Below are 20,738 nucleotides of genomic sequence, written 5' to 3' on the forward strand. Positions count from 1 at the left end.
ATAGATAGATAGATAGATAGATAGATAGATAGATAGATAGATAGATGGATGTGTATACAAGACAGATAAAAGGTAACCTTTGGAAGGAAGACACCGGCAGCTTAACAGAATCAGGAAAGGTCTCATGAAGCATATGGCACTTCAACTTAATCTTAAAGAAAACTAAAGATTCCAAGATGTGGAGGTACAAGGAGAGTGCATTCCAGGCAGAGGCATGGAAACATGAAATGTTGTGTATTAGGAATAGTAGTAGTCTAGGTGGACTGGATTTAGCACAGTATCCCAGTGCTTAGCTCATAGTAGACACTTAATAAATGCTCATTGACCCGGTCTAACTATCTGGACCATAGTGTGTGAGAATGGGATTAATTGTATGATAAAGGTATAAAGGTAGGATGATGTCAAATTGTTAAAAAGTTTAAGCAGAGGAATTTATATTTGATCCTGAAAATAGCAAGAAAGCACTACAGTTTGTTGAGCAGAAATTTATTGAGTACATTTTTTTTGTTGAACATGCAAAAAAGACATGGCATATTTGTATTTAAAAACAAAATAATAGAACCGATAGAAATAAATGTATCATTTGTTTATATTAGTATCCATCTAAAATGAAGAGTCATTATTATCCATGATGATAATCCAGATGCCTTTTCAGTAAGATCAGTGGTAAAACAAGAATGTTCATCACCATTACTATTTGTTTACATATATTATCACCATTATTATTTAATATAAGGCTAGAAATAATAGTTCTAGCAATAAGACAAGAAAAAGAAACTGAGGAAACAAGCATTAACAAAGAAGAAAAAAATTATTATCTTTTATAGATGAGATGTTTACTTAGAGAACCCTAGAGAGTCAACTAAAAATTAATTGAAACAATAACTTCAGCTTTTACAAGATATAAAAAAAATTATCACTATTTCTGTATATTACCAATAAGATTTATCAGGAAGAGATAGGAAGAGATTCCACTTAAAATAAATACAAAATAAATAAAATATTTGGAAGTGTACTTACCAATTCATATGCAGGAATTATATGAATACCACTGCAAAAATACTTTTTAAACATATAAAGATATATACTACCATATTAACTGAGGAAATAGTAATTTCTCACGGGTAGGCCAAGGCAATATAATAATGACAATACTACCTAAATTAATTTGCTTATTTAGTGCTATTCCATTCAACTACTGAAGGATTACTTTATTGAGCTAGAAAAAATAAAAATAGAATGTATCTGGATGAATAAAAAGTTAAGACTCTCAAAAAAATAATGGAAAAAAGTGGAGAGGATGGGGGCCTAACAGTACCAAATCTCAAACTGTATCACAAAGTAATAATCATCAAAATGATTTAGTACTAGTTAAGAAATAGAATAGTTGATCAGTGGAACAGGTTAGGTACATAACATACAGAAACAAATGAGTATAGTAGCCCAACATTTGATAAACTCAATAACCCCAACAACTGGGAACAAAACTTACTATTTAACAACAAAAAAAACTGCTGGGAAAACTAGGAAACAGTTTGTCAGAAATTAGATACACACCAATATTTCACACTGTTTGCCAAGAAAACTCCAAATGGATTCATGACATAGACATGAAATGTGACAGCATAAACAAATTAAAGAAACAAGAAATTGGTAAAGATGTTTGGATGATAAAGAGTTTGTAAATAAACAAAGGATAGAACAGATCATTCAAGATAAAATAGACAATATTGATTATACAAAATTAAGATATTGCTCAAACAAATCCAAATGCAGCTCAAGTTAGAAGTGAAACATAAATAGGGGGAAAATCTTTGCAGCAATTTTTTTTGCTAAGATCTCATTTCCAAGAAATCTAAGGAATTGATTCCAACTTATAAGAATAAGATCTATTCACCAGTAAATAAATGATCAAAGAATATGAACCTGCAATTTTATATGGAAGAAATCCAAGCTGTCAGTAGCCATATTATAAAACAAAACAAAACCCTCTAAATCATTAAAAGTTAGAGAAGTTAAAATTAATAAGTTAAAGTTAAAATTAAACCACTCCAAGTTTCCACCTCACACATATTTGAATGGCAAAGTTGACAGGAAAAGAAAATGACAAATGTTGGAGGGGCTATGGGGAAAACAAGCCTATTAATATGTTGTTAGTAGAACTGTGAATTTGTCCAATAATTTGGAAAGCAAATTGGGACTATGCCAACAAAAATGACTGAACTGTACATAACACTTTAATCCACTATTTGGCCTGTACCTTAAAGAGAGCAAAGAAAAGGGAAAAGGACCCATCATACCAAAAATTTTGGAGGTAGAGCCAAGATGGCAGAGAGAAGCCAGGAAATTGCCTGAGCTCTCCCCAGTTTCCCTCAGAAACAATGTTAAATTAAGCCTTTAAATAGATGCTGGAGTGGTAGAACCTACAAAAAGATGGAGTGAAACAATTTTCCAGCTTAAGATAACTTACAAGGACTTCATGAGAGGTCTCTCTCACTTGGATAAAAGGGGAGCACAGCCTAGTTGCAGATGGTGTCTGGGCAAGCCAGTGGGAGACTCTTAGCTACAGCACAGATCAGCAACTGAGGCCTCACAGTCCTCGTTCAGCAAGCCAATAGCACAGCAGTCAGGCCTCTAGCCCCAGCACAGAAGACAGCCCTGGAAACCAGGTAACAACAGGCACAACGGGGCTGGGCCACTCCAGCACAATGAACAAACCACCAGCACCTGAGGCCCCAGCACACAAAGCCAGTGACCAGGTCATCTGGCTCCCAGTGGAAGAAGCTTGGAACAGTGCCCTGTGCCCCAGGAAAGCTCAACTTTAAAATCCAAGAAGGGCTAAATAAATAGATAGACAAGTAAATAAAAAGTGAATAAGAAACTGTGATGGGGAAGATCAAAACACAAAACTCTAAGAGGACAACATTGTCAATATACCTACATCCCAAACCTCAAAGGGGAATATGAATTGACCTCAAGCCCCAAAAGTCTTCTTAGAACTGCTCAAAAAGGATTTTAAGAGTCAAGTAAGAGAGGTAGAAGAAAAAATTTGGGGAAAAAAACAGAGGTATGCAAGAGAGTCAACAGCTTGGAAAAGGAAGGACAAAAATTGACTGAAGAAAAACACTTTCTAAAAAAATACAGTTGGCCAAATGGAAAGAAAAATCTTCTAAAGAAAACAACTCCTTAAAAAGTAGAATTGGATAAATGAAAAAGAGGTACAAAAGATAACTGAAGAAAATAATTGCTTAAAAATTAGAAATGGGAAGGTGAAAGCTAAGGACTCTATGAGACATCAAGAATCAGTCCAATTAAAATCAAAAGAATGAAAAAATAGAAGAAAATATAAAATACCTTATTGGAAAAACAAGTGACCAAGAAAATACATCCAGGAGAGATAATTTAAGAATTATTGGTCTGCCTGAAAGCCATGATAAAAAAAAAAAGAACCCAGATAGCATCCTTCAAGAATTTATCAAGGGAAACTGCTCTGATATCCTAGAATCAGAGGGTAAAATATTCATTGGAAGAATCCACTGCTCATGGGGTAGAGCCAAGATGGTGGAGTAAAGGCAGAGACTCACCTGAGCTTTCCTTCAAAACCCTCCAAAAACCTTTTTAAAATGACTCTAAACAAATTCTAGAGCAGCAGAACCCATTAAAAGACAGAATGAAACAAATTTCCAGCACCAAGACAACTTGGAAGGTTGGCAGGAAGGATCTGTTGCACCAGGCAAAGAGAGGAGTGCAAGTCCAGTATAAGCTGTGCCAGCACAGACCAGTCCCCATCAAACCTGGAGCAGACCTGGGGCAACTAAATTTCTGGCAGCAGTGATGGTTTCTGGACCTTTTGGCCCACAGACCCCAGGGATAACTCACCCCAGTAGGCCAGGAGAAAACCTTTGGAGTGACTGAATTAGCAGTGGCAGCTACTCTCAGCCCACAGATGGTAAGAGAGTTGAACAATTGGTAAAAAAGAGATTACACCTCTTTGCTACCACTGAGGCAGGACTCTGTTGCTTTGCCCATGCTCATATCCAAGTCCTGGGTGGCAATCCCAGGGCAAGGAGGAGCATTAGCATAGTAAAGCTTGAAAACCCAGTGGAGGGAGAACCATCCTCATAATTTTAAGACAAAAAAACAGTGCTTGTGGTCATTCACAAACCAGAGCATAGTCCAGGAGAGTAGAAAATGCCTCTCCTTAGATCATACCACCTTGGAAGAACTGGAAATTTACAGGTCCCTAGAAGTATCTCTGAAAAGAGCTCCACAAAACTACTAAAGCTTGGGACAGTGTGCCCTCCACCCTGGAAGCAGAGCCTTACTTTAACAAACAGGTAAAAGTCAACTAATTGAGAAAATGAGAAAACAACAGAAAAAAACCTCTGACTAGAGAAAGTTATTAAGATGACAAGGAAGATCAAAACACACACTCAGAAGAAGATAAAATAATAAGATAAAAGATAAAATCAAAGGTACTACAGCCAAAGCCTCCAAGAAAGATATGAAATAGTCTCAGACCATGGGAGAACTCAAAAAAGATATTTTTTGGAACATAAGTAGTTCAACTTTAATAAGTTCTTTATGATTTCTCTTTCCTGTTTACCTTTTCTGTTTTTCTTGCTTCTTTATTAGAAAGTCTGATTTTGAGTCTCTCCCCAGACTCCGCCATGTTGGGGCTGTTGAGCCGCTCTGCAGCCTCGGCCTCGGGCGCCCTTCGGGGCCTCGGCGTCTCGGCGCAGTTGCCCCAGACCCAGACCTTGTTGCGGGCGGCCCCAGCCACGCTCCAGCAGGCCTGGGACTATGCAGCCTTGACGTCCCCTGCCCCCAAGAGCGGGGCGGCCAGCGGGCGCATCGTGGCGGTCATCAGGCCCGTGGTGGACGTGCAGTTCGATGAGGGGCTCCCTCCTATCCTCAATGCCCTCGAAGTGCAGGACAGGGAAAACAGGCTGGTTCTGGAGGTGGCCCAACATCTGGGTGAGAGCACAGTCCGGACCATTGCTATGGATGGTACTGAAGGCTTGGTCAGAGGGCAGAAGGTCCTAGATTCTGGTGCCCCAATCAAAATCCCTGTGGGACCTGAGACTCTAGGAAGAATCATGAATGTGATTGGAGAGCCTATCGATGAAAGGGGTCCAATCAAAACCAAACAGTTTGCTGCAATTCATGCTGAGGCTCCTGAATTCATAGAGATGAGTGTAGAGCAAGAAATCCTGGTTACTTACTGGCATCAAAGTTGTGGATCTTTTGGCCCCATATGCCAAGGGTGGCAAAATTGGTCTGTTTGGTGGTGCTGGTGTGGGAAAGACTGTATTGATTATGGAACTAATCAACAATGTTGCCAAGGCCCATGGTGGTTATTCTGTGTTTGCTGGAGTTGGTGAAAGGACCCGAGAAGGCAATGATTTGTACCATGAGATGATTGAATCTGGTGTCATCAATCTGAAGGATGCCACTTCCAAAGTAGTGTTGGTATATGGCCAGATGAATGAACCACCTGGTGCTCGGGCTCGGGTAGTCTTGACTGGCCTAACTGTGGCTGAATACTTCAGAGACCAAGAGGGTCAAGATGTACTGCTTTTCATTGATAACATCTTCCGATTCATTTAGGCTGGCTCAGAGGTGTCTGCTTTACTAGGAAGAATCCCCTCTGCTGTGGGTTACCAGCCCACTTTGGCCACTGATATGGGCACCATGCAGGAAAGAATTACCACAACCAAGAAGGGTTCCATCACCTCTGTGCAAGCCATCTATGTGCCTGCTGATGACTTGACTGACCCAGCTCCTGCCACCACCTTTGCCCATTTGGATGCTACCACTGTGCTGTCCCGGGCCATTGCTGAGCTGGGCATTTACCCTGCAGTGGATCCTCTGGACTCCACTTCTCGGATCATGGACCCCAATATTGTTGGCAATGAGCACTATGATGTTGCCCAAGGTGTGCAAAAGATTCTGCAGGACTATAAGTCCCTTCAGGACATCATTGCTATCCTTGGTATGGATGAGTTGTCTGAAGAAGATAAGTTGACAGTGTCTAGGGCCAGGAAAATCCAGCGTTTCTTGTCACAGCCGTTCCAGGTTGCTGAGGTATTCACAGGACATATGGGGAAGTTGGTGCCCCTGAAAGAAACCATTAAGGGATTCCAGCAAATCTTGGCAGGTCAGTATGACCATCTCCCAGAGCAGGCCTTCTATATGGTTGGACCCATTGAAGAAGCCGTGACAAAAGCTGAAAAACTGGCTGAAGAGCACTCGTGAGGAGTCACCTTCATCTTTCACACATCCTTCAATTTCAGTTGTCTGAGCAAACTACATGAGAACTTTGGTTGGGAAATCTGTGTACTGTCTGAAGACTATTTAAACTTTTGAATAAAATGTGTATCTCACAAAAAAAAAAAGAAAGTCTGATTTTCTGTTCAGTTCTGGTCTTTTCATCAAGAATACCTCAAAGTCCTCTATTTCATTGAATATACATATTTCCCCTCAAGTATTATACTCAGTTTGCTGGGTAGGTGATTCTTTGTTTTAATTCTAGCTCCTTTAACCTCTGGAATATCATATTGCAAGCCCTTTGATCCATTGATAATTAATTATGCTTTTTGGAAGGGGGAGGGCAGGGCAATTGGGGTTAAGTGACTTGCCCAAGGTCATATGGCTAGTAAGTGTTAAGTGTCTAAGGCCGGATTTGAACTCAGGTCCTCATAACTCCAGGACCAATGCTCTATTCACTGTGCCACCTAGCCACCCCAGATCTTTTAATTTAGAAGCTGTTAGATCTTGTGTTATCTTGTTTTTGTTTCCACAATACTCAAATTGTTTCTTCCTGACTGTTTGTAATATTTTCTCCTTGACCCATGAACACTGGAATTTGGCTATAATATTTCTAGGAGTTTTCTTTTGGGAATCTTTTTGAAGAGGTGATTGGTGAATTCTTTCAATTTCTATTTTTTCCCTATGGTTCTAGAATATCAGGGCAGTTTTCCTTGATAATTTCTTGAAAGATAATGTCTAGGCTCTTTTGATCATGGTTTTCATGTAGTCCAATAATTTTAAAGTTATCTCTCATGGATCTGTTTTTCAGGTCAGTGGTTTTTCCATTAAGATATTTCACATTGCCTTCTATTTTTTTCATTTGTTTGGATCTGTTTTATAGTATCTTGATTTCTCATAAAGTCATTAGCTTAAACTTGCTCCATTCTAATTTTGAAGGAATTATTTTATTCAGTGAGTTTTTGAAATTCCTTTACCATCTGACCAATTCAGCTTTTAAAGGCATTCTTCTCCTCATTGGCTTTTTGGGTCTCTTTTGCCAATGGCATTATTCTACTTTTTTAAGGTATTATTTTCTTCAGTATTTTTTTGGATCTCCTTTAGCAGGCTGTTGACTCACTTTTCATGATTTTCTTGCATCATTCTCATTTCTTTTTCCAATTTTTCCTCTACTTCTCTTACTTGATTTTCAAAACCCTTCTTGAGTTTCTCCATGACCTGCAACCAGATCATATTTTTCTTGGAGGCTTTTGATGCAGGAACTTTAACTTTGCTATCTTCTTCTGGTTCTATGTTTTGATTGTCATTGTTACCCCCAAAAAAATGATTCTATGGTTTGATTTCGCTTCTTCTGTTTGCTCATCTTGCCAGTCAATTACTGGACTTTTGAGCTATTTGCCACAGTAGACCTCTGCGTCCAGAATGGAGAATGCTGTATTCCAAATTTCTGGGGCTTTGAGCAGCTGTTGTCAGACCTTCTTCCAGGAACCTGTCTCAGAACTGTGAGGATGACTGCCTCTCCACAGCACCAACGAGCTCTGCCACACTAGCACTTTCCACCCCAGGTCCACCACCCCAGACTATGACCCAGATCCAAGCAGGACAAAGCAAGAGAAGCCTGCCTCAGTGCCAGCAAAGAGATTCCAGCAGTTGCTCTTTTGTCTGCCACTTTGTCCCCCCACAGTTTGTGCCAGGAACTCCAGAAGCAGCTGCCATGAATGAAATGCAGACCACCACTGCCTCTGTTGCCCAGGGGGCAAGGACCATGCTCTTCTCTCACATAGTTCCAACAGAGTTCCCCCACTGACCTTTTACTTCCTTTTTGGCATTTATGAGTAGTCTAGAAACTGCCACAGCTGCCAGTGATTCACTGCTGAAGTCTGCTCTGGCTGGTCTGTGCTGCGGGTCTGCACCACATGTCCAATGTGGGACTGTACTCTACTCCCTGCCCAGTGTGATAGAGCCTTCCTATTGGCCTGCCAGCCTGCCTTCAGTGGGAGATTTGTTTTTCTCTGCCACTTTGTGGGTTCTGTAGCTCTAAAATTTGTTTAAAGTCATTTTTTACAGGTATTGGAGGTGGATGGAGTGGGAGCCCAAGCAAGTTCTTGGTTTTACTCTGCCATCTTTGCTCTGCCCTCTCTAAAAGGATTTTGAAAATCATGTAGGAGAAGTAGAGGAAAAATTGGGCAGAGAAATGAGTGATTTAAGAAAATCATAAGAAAAGAGTCAAGAGATTAGTGGAGAGAATGGTAAAAGAGATCCAAAATGCCAATGAGAGGGAGGACATCTTAAAAAGCAGAATTGAACAAATTGAAAGGGAGACCCAAAAGCTCATTGAAGAAAATTATTCCTTAAAAGTTAGAATGGAGCAAATGGAAGCTAATGACTTTGTGAAAAAGCAAGAAGTGATCAAAACAAAACCAAAAGAATGAAAACATTGAAGGCAATGGGAAATATCTCATTGGAAAAACAACTGACCTGGAAAATTGATCCAGGAGAGATCATTTTTAAATTATTGGACCACTTGAAGTCCATAATCAAAAAAAGAACCTATGCATCATCTTTCAAGAAATTATCAAGGAAATCTGCCTTGATATTCTAGAACCATAGGGTAAAATAGAAATTGAAAGAATCCACCAATCACCTCCTAAAAAAGATCCTAAAATGAAAATTACCAGAAATATTATAACTGAATTCCAGAGTTCCTGGGTCAAGGAGAAAATGTTTCAAACAGCCAGAAAGAAACCATTCAAGAATGGTGAAGCCACAGTTAGGATACCACAAGATTTAGCAGCTTCTACATAAAAGGATCAGAGGACTTGGAATACGATATTCCAGAGAGCAAAGGAGCTAGGATTACAACCAAAAATCACTTACCCAGCAAAACTGAATATAATCCTTCAGGGGGGAAAAAATGGATATTCAGTGAGATAGAGGACTTTCAAGCTTTCTTGATGAAAAGCCCAGAGCTGAACAGAAAATTTGACTTTCAAATGCAAGACTCAAGAAGGATGAAAATGGTAAACAGGAAAAGGAAATGATAAGGGACTTAAATAAGGTTAAACTGTCTACACTCCTACATGGGAAGATGATATTTGTAACTCATAAGATATTTCTCATTATTAGGGTAGTTAGAAGAAGTATATATAGGCAGAGGGCATAGATGTGAGTTGTATATAAAGGGATGATATCTAAAATATAAAATTGAGGGGTGAGAGGAATGTACTGGGAGAAAGAGAAAGGGAGAAGTAGAACAGGGTAAATTATGTCACATAAAAGGCAAGAAAAAGCTTTTACAGTGGAGTGGAAGAGTATGGAGGTGAGGGGGTCTGAGTGAACTTCACTCTCAGAATTGGCTCAAAGAGGGAATAACATACACAGGCAATCAGGAATAGAAATCTATTTTACATTACAGGAAAGTAGAAGAGGAGGAGGAGGGTGATGATGGGAGGGTAGATTGGGGCAAGGAGTGATCAGAAGCAAAACATGTTTGAGGAGGGGCAGTGTGAAAAGAGAGAGAATTTTCAATAAATGGGCTAAGAGGAATAGGATGGAGGGAAATACAATTAGCAATAATAACTGAAAAAAATTTTGAAATGTTTTTTTCTGATAAAGACCTCATTTCTCTAATGTATAGAGAACAGTATAAAATGTATAAAAATAAGAGCCATTTCCCAATTGACAAATGATCAAATGATATAATCAGTTTTGAGTTGAAGTAATCAAAACTGTCTATAGCTATATGAAAAAATATTCTAATTCACCATTGATTGGAGAAATGCAAATTAAAACAATTCTGAGGTACTACCTTCTATTTATTAGGTTAGCTAATAGAACAGAAAAGGTAATGACAAATGTTGAAGGATATTAATGCACTGTTGGCAGAGTTGTGAATTGATTTAACCATTCTATAGAGCAATTTGGAACTATGGGCAAAGGGCTATAAAACCATTCATAGTTTAAAGAGATAAAAAGAAAAAGACCTATGTGTACAAAAATATTTATAGCAGCCCCTTTCTGGGAATAAAGAATTAGAAATTGAGGGGATGCCCATCAACTGGAGAATGACTGAACAAAGTGTGGTATCCAATTATGATGGAATACTGTTTTACTATAAGAAATGATAAGCAGGATGCTCTCAGAAAAACCTGGAAAGACTTGAATGGACTGATGCCAAGTGAAATGTACTGTATACAAAGTAGCAGCAACATTGTAAAATGATCAGCTGTGAATGACTCATCTATTCTCAGTAATACAACAATCCAAGACAGTTCTGAAGGATTTATGATGAAAAATGCTATCCATCCCCAGAGAAAGAACTGATGGTATCTGAATACAGTTTGACGCATACTTTTTTTTTTAACTTTATTTCTCTTGAGGTTTTTTTCTGTGTTTTTTTTCCACAATATGACTGTTATGGATATGCTTTTCATGACTGCATATATAATGTATATCAAATTGTTCCCCTTCTCAGTGAGTAGGGGTGGGGAGGGAAGAAGGGAGAGAATTTGAAACTCAGAATTTTAAAAACTCTTGCAGTTTCTTGGTGTGTTATGGTGGTAATATCTCAAAGAATTAGGAGTCAGACCGCCTCTAATCCAAGTACAGCCTTTTATTGAGGGTTGATGCCATTTAGTAGAGGGCTAAGTTCCAAGAGGAACCACCTACTTTAGTGAAAGCAAGATGGATTTTCATAGGATAAAGATGCAATAACATAACAGAAATTATGAATATTAAAAAGCAAGAAGGGTTTGTTAAGAGATTAGAGATCTATCTTACCATATAGGGAAGAAGAAGGAGAAAGAGGACAGAAAAGGGAGGGGACTGATGGAAGAGAGGGTAGATTGAAGGAGTTGGTAGTTAGAAGCAAAACACTGGTGAGGAGGAAAAGGGTAAAAAGAGGGAAAAGTATAAATGGGGAAGGGGAATAATATGGAGAGAAAGGCACAGTAATCATAACTGTAACTGTGAATGTGAATGAGATGAACTCTTCCATAAAACAGAAGCAGATAGCAGAGTAGATTAAAAACCAGAATCCTGAAATATGTTGTTTACAGAAAAAAACACATTTGTAGCAGAGAGTAGACACAGTAAAGGTAAAACACTAGAGCAGAATGTGTTATTTTTCAGCTGAAGTGAAAAAAAAATCAGGGGTAGCAATCCTGATCTCAGACAAAGCAAAAGCAAAAATTGATCTATTTAAGAGATAAGGAAGGAAACTATGTTTTGTTAAAAGGTACCAATGACAATGAAGTAATATTAATACTAAACATATATGCACCAAGTGGTATAGAATCCAGATTCTGAGAGGGGAAGTTAAGTGAGTTATAGGAAGAAATAGACAGCAAAACTATATTAGTAAGGGACCTCAACCTACCCCTCTCAAAACTAGATGAATCTAACCATAAAATAAATAAGAAATACGTTAAGGAGGTGAATGGAATTTTGGAAAAGTTAGATATGGTAGACCTCTAGAGAAAACCGAATGGGAATAGGAAGGAATATACTTGTTTTCCAGTATCACATGGTGTCTACACAAAAACTGACCATGTATTAGGGCATAAAAACTTTACAATCCAGTGCAGAAAATCAGAAATATTAAATGCATCCTTTTCAGATCATGATGCAATAAAAATTACATGTAACAAATGACCATGAAAAGATAAAATAAAAATTAATTGGAATTTTAAAAATTTATTCCTTTTTCCCACAGTAGGACTCTGCTACCAGACAGGGGAGCTTTTTACCAAATGCTGGGATTTTCTCAGCTGCTGAAGGTATTAGTTGGGTGCCCTCTCTGAAGCCTCCACACACTCTGGCAAACTGGTTGCACACCCCAGGACCTCCACCCTAGACAGCAATCCAGATCCAAGTAATCACAAGAGCTATTACCCTTCAGACTGTTGCTTGGTCCCCCTCAAATCTGCAGGCCAGAAGCTGAAGCTGCCACATGGCAGCGGTGGCTTCTCCCTCCAGGGGGTAAAGGCCAACTGCACTCCCAAACTACTGGATCCTAAAGTCCACACTGCACTGACCTTTTACTTTGTCCTTAGCATCTATGTGTTGATAATTCTGGAAACTGCCACAGCTGCTGGTGATCTGAAGTCCCTCCAGCAGGCGGCTGGTCAGGCCTGCCCTGAGGCTAAGACCTTCAGCTTACATGGGACTGGGTTCGGCTCCCAGAACACTGTGCTAGCCACTTTCTGCTGGCCTGTCCTGAGTAGGAGGTTAGCTTGTCTGTGTCACTTTATGGGTTCTGTCCTTAGGGGAAATTTTATGTCTCTAAATGCTTGCATGAATAAAATAGAGAAAGAGGTGATCAATTAATTGGGCATACAACTAAAAAGGCTAGAAAAAGAACAAATTAAAAATCTCCCATTAAATACCAATTTAGAAATACTGAAAATCAAAGGAGAGATTAATAAAATTGAAATGAAGAAAACTATTGAACTAATAAATAAAACTAAGAGCTGGTTTTATGAAAAAAAACAATAAAATAGATAAACCTTTGGTCAAATTGATTTAAAAAAAGAAAGAAGAAAATCAAATTACCATTATCAAAAATGAATTAACCACCAATGAAGAGGAAATTAAAACAATAATTAGGAGCCATTTTGTCCAACTGTATGCCATTAAATGTAAAATTTACGCGAAATGGATGAATGTTTACAAAAATATAAATTGCCCAGATTAACAGAAGAAGAAGTAAAATACTTAAATCACCTCATTTCAGAAAAAGAAATTGAATAAGCCATCAATGAACTCCCTAAGAAAAAAATTTCCAGGGACAAATGAATTTACAAGTGAATGCTACCAAACATTTAAAGAACAATTAATTCCAATACTATATAAACTATTTGGAAAAATAGGTGAAGTCCTACCACGTTCTTTTTATGATACATCTATGGTGATGATACCTAAACCAGGAAGAGCCAAAACAGTGAGAGAAAATTATAGACCAAATTCACTAATGGATATTGATGTAAAAAAATTAAGTAAAATATTAGCAAAGAGATTACAGCAATTTATCAGGAGGATAATACACTATGACCAGATGAATTTTATACAAGGAATGAATCGGCATAATTGATCATATCAATAACAAAATTAAGAGAAATCATAATTTTCTCAATAGGTGCAGAAAAAGCTTTTGATAAAATACAGCATCCAATCTTAGAGCATAGGAACAAATGGAGTTTGCCTTAAAATGACAGGTATGATCTATCTAAAACTATCAGCAGGAATTATAAATAATGGGGATAAGCAGGAAGATTTCCCAGTAAGATCAGGGGTGAAACAAGGATGTCTATTATCACCATTGTTATTCAGTATTGTACTAGAAATGTTAGCTTTAGCAATAAGAAAAGAAAAATTGAAGGAATTATAATAGGCAATGAGGAAACAAAATTGTAACTTTGCAGCTGATATGATATACTTAGCAGTACTTTTTTGTGGTAGAAAAAAACTGGAGACTAAAGGAATATCCTTCAGTTGGGGAATGGCTAAACAAGTTATAGTATGTGGATGTAATAGAATACTGTAGTATCATTAAAAAAAATTGATGGGGATGGCTATGTGGCACAATGAGTAAAGCACCGGCCTCAGAGTCAGGAGGACCTGAGTTCGGTTCCAGCCTCAGACACTTAATATCCACACAAAAACAAAAAAACTAGCCGTGTAACCTTGGACAAGTTACTTAACCCCAATTGCCCTCCAAAAGGCAAAAAGAAATTGATGAACTGAATGGTTTTAGAGAAATTTGGAAAGACTTGTATGAGTGATTACTTGGATCTGGATTGCTGTCTAGGGTGGAGGTCCTGGGGTGTGCAACCAGTTTGCCAGAGTGTGTGGAGGCTTCAGAGACACCAGAAAACCAAATCCCAAAACTAGTAAGCCAGTTCCATAATAGAAGTAAAGAAGTTAACAAGCCATAACAACACAGAGTCACAGCATCTGTTAGCCTTCCCACAAGCCAATATTAGATCAATATTTACTCATGAACCTGACTCCTTACCTGAGCGTCTTCTCTCCATCTAGTCTAGCTCTGACTCCCAGCTTCCTGTAGGCTCTGCTCTGTCCTTTAGCAAATTCCTCCCACCACAGGCTCCATGTGACTACATTCAGCCGATTACAGGGACAGAGTTTACTTTGAAAGCAGGGAAGGTCTTCAAATTCCCCCTGAGCCTATTAAGGGGAAGAGAAGATCTTCAAATTCCCATTACAACTATTTCTATTTCACCCTCTATAAGTAAAATATTAGGGCAGTTTTCCTTAATAATTTCTTGAAATATGATGTCTAGGCTCTTTCTTTGATTATGACTTTCAGGTAATACAGTAATTCTTCAATTATCTTTATATTTGTAAATAAAATTTATTTTTCAAGTCAGTTCTTTCTACTATAAGATAGTTCATATTTTCTTCTATTTTTTATTTGTTTGACTTTGTTTTATTGTTTCTTGATATCTGAGTCATTAGTTTCTAGTTGCCTAATTCTATTTTAAGGAACTATTTCTTTTATGAACTTTTTTGACCTCTTTTCCCCCCATTTAGCCTGCTATGCTTTTAAAGGAGTTATTTTTATCAGTGAAGTTTTATACCCTTTCTTCTACTTGGCTGATTTTATTTTTTAAGGTGTTATTTTCTTCAGTATTTTTTGCTTCTCTTTACCAGGCTAATTTTCTTCCTTTGCTTTCATTTCTTTACCTAATTTTTCCTATGCTTCTCTTATTTGATTTTGAAAAGAATATTTTAGCTCTTCTAGGAATTCTTGCTTGGCTTGTGTACAGTTCTTGTTTTTCTTTGAGGCTTTGCTTATAGCTGTTTTGACTTCATTGTCTTCTGAGTTTCTTTCTTGCTCTTCCCTGTTACCATGGTAGCTTTTTATAGTTAGGTTCTTTTGTTTTCTTTGCTCATTTTCCAACCCTCTTTCTTGATTTGGAACTTTCTGTTAATGTTGGTATCTGTTCCCAGCCTGGGCATAGAGAAATGGGCACTGTCTCAAGCATCAAAACTTTTTTGTACTGTTATTTTAAGAGCTAGTTCTGGGAGTTTTGAAATTTTCAGTGCTTTCAAGGTAGTATGATTTGGAGAGAGATGTAATCACTGCTTTGACCAGAAGTGTTACTACCTCTCAGGGCTCCAATGTCTCTTGACTGAAAGTACTCCTCTCTGCCCTTGAACTATGGTCCAGAAGTGGGTATAGGCAGTGGTATTACCAAATAGTGTCTGGTCCTGCATCCAGTGATAGCAGAGGGGTACCCTATAATCTGATCAGTTACTGAGTTCTCCTCCTGTGTCTGGCTTGGGAGCTCCCAAAGCTGCTGCTGCTGTCACCACCACCTTATCCGACCACTCTTGTTTCATCTGCATTGACTTTGGGCCAGCTTCCACCCCTGTGTTGCAGATCTTTATTTCTGACCTCCTGCATTATCTTCTACTGGAAGAAGCCACTCCTAGGTTCAATTTGAGGAATTATTTTAAAGTTATTTGGAGGGGAATGTTAGGAGAACTCAGCTGAGTGCTTTCTCTATTCTACTATCTTGGCTCTGCCCCTATAATTCCCATCTGTGAACTTTTCGAAATATATTTTGATAATATTCAGTAGAATTTGGTTTCTTTTGTAATCCTACATAATTTATTTTATACATTTAAAAGCATTATTCTGAGAAGGGGTTCCCAAAGGGACTTATGACATAAAAAAGATTTGGAACCCCAGAGCTAGAACAACTTTTTCACAAGGAAACAGGCTCAAATTGGTGAAAGGGCTTGTTTAGGTTAGACGCAGCAACAGGAATAAACCCAAGCTCTCCTCATTTTGAAATCAATATTGTCTATATCATATTAAACTGTCCTTGTCAGCACCCAGTGTTGGGAGATGGTGGTATGGGTACTAATAAGAGCTTGCTGTATACCCTTGCAGGTATGAGACAAAGCTTTATGACAGCTGGTTCCAGACAGTATCAGAGAAGTCACAGTACAATCTCACTCAACCACTTCTCTGTCATGATCCAGAAACCAAGCAGATCACTGTGAACTTTAACCCACAGGTAAGTAAGCTCTGAAGACAACTGGTAGTAATCCACTTTAATACTCTAAAGTAATTTATTTAATCTTTCTGATTTTATTTGACAAAATGAGTTAGAATGAGTGAGAGATAGTAAGTAATGTATTTCTTCTACTTTTCCTCCTGTAATCTTGTGTTTCCCTGACAGAATATAAGATATTTGAAGGCAGAGCCTTTAGTATTTGCCTTTGTACCTAAGAAAGAATACAATGAATAATAGTAGGTACTTAATAATTATTTGTTAGTAGATTGCTTTTTTAGGGTTTCCCAAGTGTTTTACATGGTTTTGCATTGATGTAAATTCACAAAAATCCATAAGAAATTTTTTATTATTTAGTAGGTCTACATCAGTGTAGTGTAATAGCCTCAGAGTTAGGAAGATTGGGTTCAAGTCCTTTCTCTGACACATGGTAACTATGAGACTTTGGGCAAGTCACTTTACCTCTCAGTGCCTCAGGCAATTCTCTAAGACTATAAGTTTCAAGGAAGATACTGGTCTGCACTAATAAAGAATGCTTCCTCACCAGGAACTTCCCATACCAGTGAAATCACAGATCTAGTTTTATAAAAATTATGATAATAAAAAAACATTTATTGAATCCCTAGTATGTGCCAGGTAGTAAAGGATACAATTCAGTTCAACTAGCATTTAAGTATAAGGCTGTATGCTAGGTAATGAGTTCACGAAGGCAATTATGGATGTTCCTGACCTCAAGAAGCTCTGCTCTAGTTAAGAATATGTATATTAGAAGGTAACTCTCACATTTTCCCTCCTCAAGCCAAGCCTTTGCTCAGCACATTCCCTGTCTTCATGGTGATGGAAGCAGGAAAATCTTGGAAAGTAAAGGACAATAGCTTGCCATTTAAGTGCTTAACAAATTTTTTGTTGTTATTGTTCATTCATTCATTCATTCATTCAATATTTCTTTCATGGGAACTTAGAACATGGAAGAAGTAAGCCCAGGAATTATACATGGGTCATCACTATTGCAATATGGATAATCATCTCAGAAAAAATCCATCCCCTGACTATCAAATCACTCCCCTCTTTAAAAGTTGCTATTCAGCCAATGCCTATATTATGTCAGGCATATGCCCCAAGTGATAAAGTGCCTTCTCTGCCGTTGTTGCTATTTCTATGTTTTTTTCTGTCCTTCTTCCTCAAATGAAAGTGGAAGAGGCCCTGGATAGTTTTTTAGTTAGATTTTCTCCATTTGGATCCAATACATGTTTCCAGATTTGTTGTTGTTGTTATTGCAGTAATTTCAGTAGTGTCCAACTCTTCATGACCCAATCTGCAGTTTCCTTGGCAAAAAATACTAGAGAAATATAGCCTTCATATATTCTGTGATCTTGCCAATTTCATAATGCCTTTTGCCATCTTTGTACCTTTGCTTACACTGTGATGGATGCTCTTTAGTAAGGGAGTGGTGGTGCCCTTCTATTCCTGACCCTGTGGTGAAATCCTTCTCTTCAAGACCCAACTTAGGGCCTACCTTTTCCTACCTGAAACCCTCCCTAATTTTTTCCCAACTGGAAACGATCCCTTCCTTCTCAATTTTTTCATAATACTTTGACGTGGACCTCTCATTTGCATTTATTTTATTATAATTATTTGTGCTCATGTCTTATCTGCTCAACAAAACTATAAACTTCTTGAGGAAAGTTTGCATTTTTATTTTTATATCCTTGCAAGTATACAAGATATTGTGGGAACTTAACTGTTTTTTGAACAAAGGGAATGATCCTTTACCAAGTTGCCCAACTGTGAGGCTGAAATTTAAGAGAGATTTAGAGAGGGGAGAAGAATCCTTTGATCCAAACATTTGGGTTTCCCTAGCTGTTATCATATAGTTCTTATCTTCACTGTAAAGTGATTAGGCCTTCAAAGTCAGCAGAACCTTCAAAACTACTTTGGGACTCTTCTGTCCAAGTGTTTTGTGTAACTTACCCAGTGCCATGATCTCTTCATATTAACAGAGGCAAAGACCCCCTCCCCCAAGACAATACTTCACTGACCTAAATGCAAATGAATCTTACCCCATTTGTATTGGTTCTTTTCTTCAGTTGATTTCTGTGTTGAGAGAAGTGAATTACCTCAAAATGAGACTGACAAGGCACATTCCTGAGACAGCAGCAGAAATCTTTTCTTCCAAGGAGTATTATCGACAACTTATCGCTAATTTAGAACTGATGGCAAGTTGGTACAACAAGATTCTGAAAACCTTGCTAGAAGTGGAATTTCCTTTGGTAGAGGAGCAGCTGCAGGCTATTGACCTCCAGCTAAGAGCAGCAGAAGAGACACTGAACTGGAAGACAGAAGGTAACAAAACTCACTTAGATGGTAATCTGAGGGAAATTAATGAGGCTAGGAGAACCCTGTTATCTCTTTCCTTTCTCTCCTACCAAGTAAACTGGTTTAAGATTTGAAAAGGACCTGTCTTTTTGTGTGTTATTATTTGCAGAGCAGTTTATTTTTTCCATTTATGAAGACTTGGAATGCTTACGATGGTCATCAAACATCAATCCGTTTGCAGTGGTTCAAATGAGAATCTTACCTGAAGAAGCAATCTTCAGATCGAGATCTTGAAAAAATAGATCAGTTGTCATTATTTATATTACTTTCACTTCTATATCTTTAGTCCTGACATTTCAACTATATGACAGTCCAATATTTTAAACTATTTATAAGGCATCACCATAAGCTATATCATAAACACTTTAAAATTAGGATATACAAAAAAATTCATCTTCTACCCACCTCCCTCTGCTATATTAGATACTAGCTCCCTTTTCCGACTTCCTCATTTTATTTTCCATCCACTACCATCAAGGAAAGGGGATCAGACACTTTTCTACAAATGACTATGACAATTATTAGAAATGCAGGTCAAATGTGTTGAGTTAACCCATTGCATAAAGTGGGTAATTGAGAGTTAGATTCAGGTGACCAGGGTGAGATTGGAGACACGGAGATTGAATGAGGGTTTGTGGGATAGAAAGTCAATATGACAATAAACAAGGTCAGAAATGCTGGAATTTAAAGATTTAGGCATTGGATTGGCCTAAAGCTAGAGGGGCACATTGCCAGCAAAGAGGGGATTAGGGCTTTAAGTTCCAGGTGCCTTGTACTGGTGTTTACTACATTTTACCCTGGTTTGCAGATTATACCAGTTTTTCTAGCCTGCTTACTTCTCAATGACAGTTTGGATATAGGTTTTCCTTCAAAATTTGCTGTATATTTTTATATGTGTGTGTGTATATATATATATATATATATATATACACACACACACAAAGACACACACTATATATGTAATATAGATTTTCCTTCAAAATTTGCTTTATATGTTGTGTATGTATGTATATACACTATCTTTATGTGTATGTACATATTCATACACACACACAGACATGCATAGTCTAACCAGACTGTATTCCACTATAGTTCCTATGTTTTTCTATCATTGTTCTTTTACTCATATTATCCTCTTGCTTGGAAGGGAGGTCTCCAAATCTTCCCAAATCAAGTATCTCCTCCATAAAACTTCTACTTCCTCTCTATTTCTTTGTTTGTACCTCTCCCTTATGCTTATATAATTTTCCCTTGTACTTGTGTACAAAATCCCATATTGGGCTTTAAGTTGCTTGAGAGCATATTTAATAACAAGTCTATCTTCCTAACTATAGTATGTTAACATAATGCCATGCATGTAGTATACACTCAGTAAATGCCTCACATGTGTATATGTACATGTGTTATGATCAGAGCAAAAAGTTCACTCTCTCAAGAATTTACAGTCATGGGCGGCTAGGTGGCACAGTGAATAGAGCACCGGCCCTGGAGTCAGGAGGACCTGGGTTCGGATCCGGCCTCAGACACTTAACACAAAAACTAGCTGTGTGACCCTGGGCAAGTCACTTAATCCCAATTGCCCTCCAAAAATAAAAAAAAATAAAATTAAGAAAAAAGAATGTAAGTCGTTTTCTCTTCTGATCAAATCCAAAATGCTTTCTTTCAAGGTTTTCCTTAATCCAGCCTTATCTAGTCTCCATAATCCTAGCATACACCTTGTCCTCTCCTCAAGCTAGTTTTATACTTTTCTTTGTGTCATACTTTTTTTTTACCTTTTCTATTGCAGTTTTACCTTTCATTCATTTTTTCCCATCTGTCTAGACTATTATATACATCCTTAAAGGCCCAGATCAAGGCCTATCACCTCCAAACTACGCTCACCTCTCTCTCTCTCTCTCTCTCTCTCTCTCTCTCTCTCTCTCTCTCTCTCTCTCTCTCTCTCTCTCTCTCTCTCTCTCTCTCTCTTTCTCTCTCTCTCTCTCTGTCTCTCTCTCTGTCTCTCTCTCTCTCTGTCTCTCTCTCTCTCTCTGTCTCTCTCTCTGTCTCTCT

General features: G+C 38.0%; 1 protein-coding gene and 1 pseudogene across 1 annotated transcript in view; both read left to right on the top strand.

The window, feature by feature from the left end:
- DNAH9 (dynein axonemal heavy chain 9) overlaps positions 1–20,738 on the top strand; it is a 531,344-nt gene that overhangs the window by 90,967 nt on the left and 419,639 nt on the right. Inside the window, exons 12-13 of the mRNA XM_069076799.1 lie at positions 16,190–16,316; positions 18,401–18,656. Of these exons, the coding sequence (XP_068932900.1) occupies positions 16,190–16,316; positions 18,401–18,656 (383 nt within the window). The remainder of the gene's footprint in view (positions 1–16,189; positions 16,317–18,400; positions 18,657–20,738) is intronic.
- Positions 4,655–6,402, top strand: LOC138152710 (ATP synthase subunit beta, mitochondrial pseudogene; annotated as a pseudogene).

This window comes from Petaurus breviceps, unplaced genomic scaffold (assembly GCF_028583685.1).
Source record: "Petaurus breviceps papuanus isolate PSGF00001 unplaced genomic scaffold, PetGlider_PUasm1.0 90925, whole genome shotgun sequence".
In the NCBI taxonomy this organism is placed as follows: Eukaryota; Metazoa; Chordata; class Mammalia; order Diprotodontia; family Petauridae; genus Petaurus; species Petaurus breviceps.